This window comes from Gekko japonicus, unplaced genomic scaffold, assembly GCF_001447785.1.
Source record: "Gekko japonicus isolate JY-2015 unplaced genomic scaffold, Gekko_japonicus_V1.1 scaffold1369, whole genome shotgun sequence".
Lineage (NCBI taxonomy): Eukaryota > Metazoa > Chordata > Lepidosauria > Squamata > Gekkonidae > Gekko > Gekko japonicus.
The window spans coordinates 220,076-225,566 of NW_015161439.1; the positions used below are offsets into that span (position 1 = coordinate 220,076).

The 5,491-nt window shown below is 43.1% G+C and overlaps 1 protein-coding gene across 1 annotated transcript in view; it reads right to left on the minus strand.

Moving 5' to 3' along the window:
* LOC107125579 (poly [ADP-ribose] polymerase 14-like) overlaps positions 1–1,117 on the minus strand; it is a 13,807-nt gene extending 12,690 nt beyond the window's left edge. The window contains exon 1 of the mRNA XM_015429005.1: positions 899–1,117. Coding sequence (XP_015284491.1) covers positions 899–1,091 — 193 coding nt within the window. The 5' untranslated portion in view covers positions 1,092–1,117. The remainder of the gene's footprint in view (positions 1–898) is intronic.
* Positions 1,118–5,491: the final 4,374 nt, after the last annotated feature.

Sequence of the window (5,491 nt, forward strand, 5' to 3'; positions counted from 1 at the left end):
ATTCCTGGCTCCGTTATTTCCAATGAGCCTTCAAGCCTCTCCCATTGTTTCCAGTGGGCAATCCTGTTATTTCTTTTAGTACATCCCTAGAGAAGGGTTAATATTTTAGCAACAAAGTTCCGGACAGAAGAGAGGGCTGAGGCAAGACACTTGATTTGAGGCCTGAAGCGTCCCTTTTCTCTCTCTCTTTTCCCCTTCCAGTTAGGCCCATTATAGAGTTGTGGGGAACAAAAGCTGGCATGCACGCACACACTCTCTCTCTGGCTTCCAAATATATTTGTAAAATAGCTCCCATTTACTCCACAACTCGATCCTCTTTATTACCCAAGGAAACTGCGATTATCTTTCACTAAAAAAAAAGAAAAAGATGGTGACAAGTGGAGTTGAACATCAACAAGGAATCAGCTGCTGTTGTGTGTTTTTTTTCAAGGGCTCAAAGCTGTAAGTGAAACCAAAGTTCCGTTTATAGATTCCCAGTTCGGACGTCACACCTTCATTAAAAAAAACACCACCTTTCGTTATCAAAACCCTTCTCTACTCCATACCTACCAGCCTTATTCTATAACGTTTTGATACTCCTGTTTTTAGCTCCTCCAGTTTGCTGGAGAAATTCTTCATTTAGCAAACTGGCGCGCACACACGCTATTGCTTAAGATGAGAGCGTTTATTATGAACAACGCCCAATCGTAGAATAAGTTACCAGCGTTCTACACAGAGCATATAAAAAAAGTGATGCAACTTCGCACTTTTTCACGCCTTCAAAGCAAGCCCTGTTTACCCTTTCCACTTTACATCAGGGTAACACTCCCCGGCAAGGTTGAAACCCTTACAAAGAATTGCTACGGAGGAATACAGTTTCCCTCTCCGAGACAACCCAGCCCACAAACGCAGCACCCACCTTCGTCCTCCGCAAAGTAAACGGTAACGTGCTCTTCTGGCCACAATTCCACGTGGATCCGGCACTCTCCCCCGCCAGACCTCTTCGGGCTCTGGAAGTAGCGGAGGAGTTTGTTTTTCAAACTCGTGTTAAGACTGGAGGACCAATTCCCCGCCACCAAGACAGGGAAAAGAAACGCGCCCTCCTCGGCCATATTGGCAGGAAATGCTGGTAGACAAGCAAGTTTCCCCCGGCTCAGCGCAAAAGCTGGTTTAACTTTCGGTTTCCTTTCGCGGCCGCAGCCCCTCCCTTTTTGTTTGTCGCTTTGAAACGCCTTCGGGGGTGGGGTTGGGGGGGAGCAGAGCCGTGCGAGAAATGAAATAACGGCAATGGAAGCCCCTGAGTATGTGCAGAGTGCTTTTTTCTCATTGCCACTAGCCCTGCGCGTCGGGGTAAAAGGTAAAGGTTCCCTTGCTCGAAAGCCAGTCGAGTCCGACTCTAGGGTGGCGGTGCTTATCTCCGTTTCCAAGCCGAAGAGCCAGCGCTGTCCGAAGACGTTTCCGTGGTCATGTGGCCAGCATGACTAAACACCAAGGCGCATGGAACGCTGTTCCCTTCCCACCGAAGTGGTCCCTATTTATCTACTTGCAATTTCTTGCTTTCGAACTGCTAGGTTGGCAGGAGGTGGAACTAGAGATAGGAGCTCACTCCGTCTTGCGGCACCCGGGTCTCAAACTGCTGAACTACTGACCTTCCACAGCCTGCAGTTCAGCGTCTTAACCACTTGAGCCACCGCAGCACGTCGGGGTAGGGAATGCTATGTGGCCTTGAGCACTCCCCCCCCTCTCCATTTTAGAATTTGAGAATTGCCTCAGGTTGCTACCTTTGGGTTGGGAAATGCCTGGAGATGGGGAGGGGGGCTGGGTTTGGGCAGAGGGAAGAGCTTAGGGAGCTATTAATACCATAGCGTCCACCCCCCAAAGCAGCTCAGTTCATAAAAAAAGTAAAAGCCAGATCTACACAGATCTGGATCCTCTGCTTTTAAAAACAGAACTCCACGAAATCCAGTACCAAATCACATGTACAATCCAGGGCCAATACTCCCTCTAAGCTGTGGAGTCTTGTGAGCAAAAATACTACTTTATGAGCTACTGGCATTAAAGTTGTGAGGGAGCGATTTGGCTACAGCATAAATTAGTTTGCTCTGGAGGCATCCTTTCAGAGCTAAGACAAAAATGCGTGAGCCGGAGGCTAAAAAACTGTGAGCTAGCTCACACTAACTCACCTTAGAGGGAACACGGTCCAGGACTATGGACATGATTATAGAAAACACAGATCCAGCAGTTTGGGTCAATGCAACAGTGCAAAAATGACGTGGATCCAACGCATAGATCCTCATTGAAATGAAATAAAACCAACCTCATACTGTAGATCATGTCTTACTCTATAGGAAGCACCAGGAAAGTCACTCATCCACTACATCATGGTGTTGTAGCAGCTCAAAAACATAGTTTCAAAGTATGGATTCTCGTGAATCCCTGGGATTTTTGCACTGGGTCACCCCAAACTCATAATCAGGTCACATATCACATCCATAGCCACAGATTTCACCACGGAAATCACAGATCTGTTGCTTTGTGGTGTTACAACGTATAAACTAGAAGGTCACAGCTATATATCCGCTTGAATAAAGAACACATAAATAAATAAATAAATGGAAACGTACTCCAGGGAGTTTTAGCAACCTCTTCAAAACCTCTTCAAACCTCTTCGAAATCATGTTGTTTTCTACTTTTCTGTGTTGTTGAAGAATTGTATTGAGAATTGTTCCCATGTTTTGAGAGTATACCTTATAGCGCACTAACAACAGCTTTTGTGGTGTTACAACAGCACAAAAACATGGTTGCGAAACATGGCTCCTCAGGATTTTTCCATTGGGTCACTCCAAACTTACTTTCCGATCATGTATCATATCCATAGCCACAGATTTCACCACAAAAATTATGCATCCACCACCTTGTGGTGCCCCCACAATGCAAAAACATGGTTTTGAGGCATTGATCTTCAGGGGTTTTGCATCACACTGCCCCAAACTTAGTTATTTTCACATTCACTTTCCATTGTTTACTCCAGTGTGTGAGATCAAGTTTATAACCCAGATTTTGCATCCATTTCACCATACAGGCTTTAACCACTTCATATTCCATTTCCATTAAGAATACATACATTTTCTTAATCGGCTTATCGTTAGATGTACACAACAACTTCTCAAACACACTTTGTCCAGAATAAAAACCAATTTTTCTATCTTTAGCGTATCTAGATTCAGTCTGGGCCCTTGTCCACCAGTCCAGGCTAATTCCTTGCTTTATTAATTCCTCCTTTGTTTTTAAAAGTCCTTTATCATCTAAGAGATCTTCATACCTAAAAAGTCTGTCTGAGGGGATTAAACTTGGCTGCGAGAAGGCTTCCAGGGGTGAGACGGAATTTTAGAGTATACCAAAGGTCAGATTTTGTCCCAAGTTGTTAATAGGGATTTTTTTATCAGATGATTTTAAAAATATTTATGTCTTGCCACTTTCCCATGCCAAGCAAAAGCATGCCAGTCTAACTTTAAATCATGTCCCTCTAGGGCTCAAAGTCTTTGATTATCCAATAGAATCCAGCCTCTCATCCATACCAGGCAGGCCACTCTATAATATATCTTCCAATCCAGTAGATCAAAACCCACATTTTCTTTAAAGTCTTATAACGCTTTCAATTTAATTCTTGGCTTATTTATTTATTCATTCATATCTTCAAAAAAAGAGTGATTAATGCAAACTGGGATAGTCTGGTATAAGAAAATAATGTTCATTTTCACAGCTGCTACCTTACAACCTTAACGTTATTTAGGTAATAGTAATAGATAATAATTATTAATATTAATTAATAAATAATAATAATAATAATTAATAATGTTAATATATAGGATAAAGCAAAAGAACCCACTACTAACTAAAAGCCCAAGAGAGGAGATCCTCACTAGCTGAGTTACAACAAATCTTCATTTCATTTAGATTATTATAAACTGGGTCAAACATTTATATTACTTTTTTTCTTCTTTTTCTTTAACTCTTAAATTTAACTGTCTAGGAACAGTACCCCCAATCATCCCATTTCAGAGTTCTCAAAGGCACAATTCAGAGTCCTTCAGCCTTCACTTCTCCTTTCCTTGTCTCTTCCGCAGCTTATAAGGACTTTTTGGAGCAGCTTCCCCTAACCTTTGTTGGTCTTAAAGGTGCCACTGCACTCTAAATTTGTTCTGCTGCCTGGATCTATTGTAATGAATAGTAGAAATTGGAATGTATTCCTCTGGTTTGGAGACAAGGGAGATAAATTTGCACAGCCATTCTCCCCACTTCAAAGAAGATACTGTAAAGTCGCCTCCATGCTTGAGAGGAGATGGAGGCAGGGTCTCAATGAATTACTCTCAACATTCCACAATTTAGGATACATCAATCTCCAGTTTTGACATATTTATTTCCTTCACTGGTTTCCCTCAGAATTGAGTCCAAATGGTAACCATATAAACTAGGCTTATTATCCCTGTTTGATCTGTTTCACTGTATCTGAAGAAGTGTGCTTGCGGATGAAAGCCACTGGACTCAAACTTTGTTCTGCTGCTTCAGACCAATACAGCTACCCACCTGAATTTTTGTGCCACTGTGTTATCACGAAGGCATGGATCCATGATTTTGTTTGCTACAAGCTGTGCCGATGGACTCAATAAGTGATTTGATGGTGAATTTGGGGTGACATAATGGAAAAATCTTGAGGATCCGTGAGGATCTGTCCTTTGGGACCACGGTTTTACACCATTGCTGCGCCACAAAGCAAGAGATCTGTGATTTTTGCTGTGAAATCTGTGGTAATAGATATTATAGGTGATCTGTTGGGGAGTTCCAGATGACCCAGCACAAAAATCATGAGGATCCATGAGTATCCATGGTTTGGAACTATGCTTTTGCACCATTGTGGCCCCACAAAGCAGTGGATGCATGATTTTTGTGGTCCCTCACTCAAACCATGAACACACACTGGGAATTTAACTACAGCCCAGGACAGAATGGTGGTCCTTTGCAAAACCCAGTCCTTTGATTAATATACATGTGTAACCATTATTGTGATTCTCTGTTACTGGATGTGCAACTTCATCTTGTTGCCATATACTATGGTCTTCTTAATGGTACCTTATATGTCATTTGTAATCCTTTTAAAAATATTTTTGTTTTAAATTAAATTTTAATAATATATCCCCTCAAGAAAATATACAGTACTTAAATACCAGAAAAGGGGAGACAGAAGAGAGTCTTACCCAGGGCTATTTTTGGGCAGGAACGCACAGGAACGGAGTTCCGGCTGGCTTCAGAGTTGGCCACGCACACTACAACCATAACCTCTGCGTGTGTGGCTACAGAGGGAAGGCCTGGAGAGCGACCCCCCGGCAACTCTGAGGCGGGTGGGCCGGGGGCCCCTAGAAGGATTGGGGAATCATTTAAATGCCTCCCTGTTACTTCCCCGGCCTGTCCAAGGGCCGGCTTGCCTGGGTGCCCCGCAGCTGCGGGTTGCCCA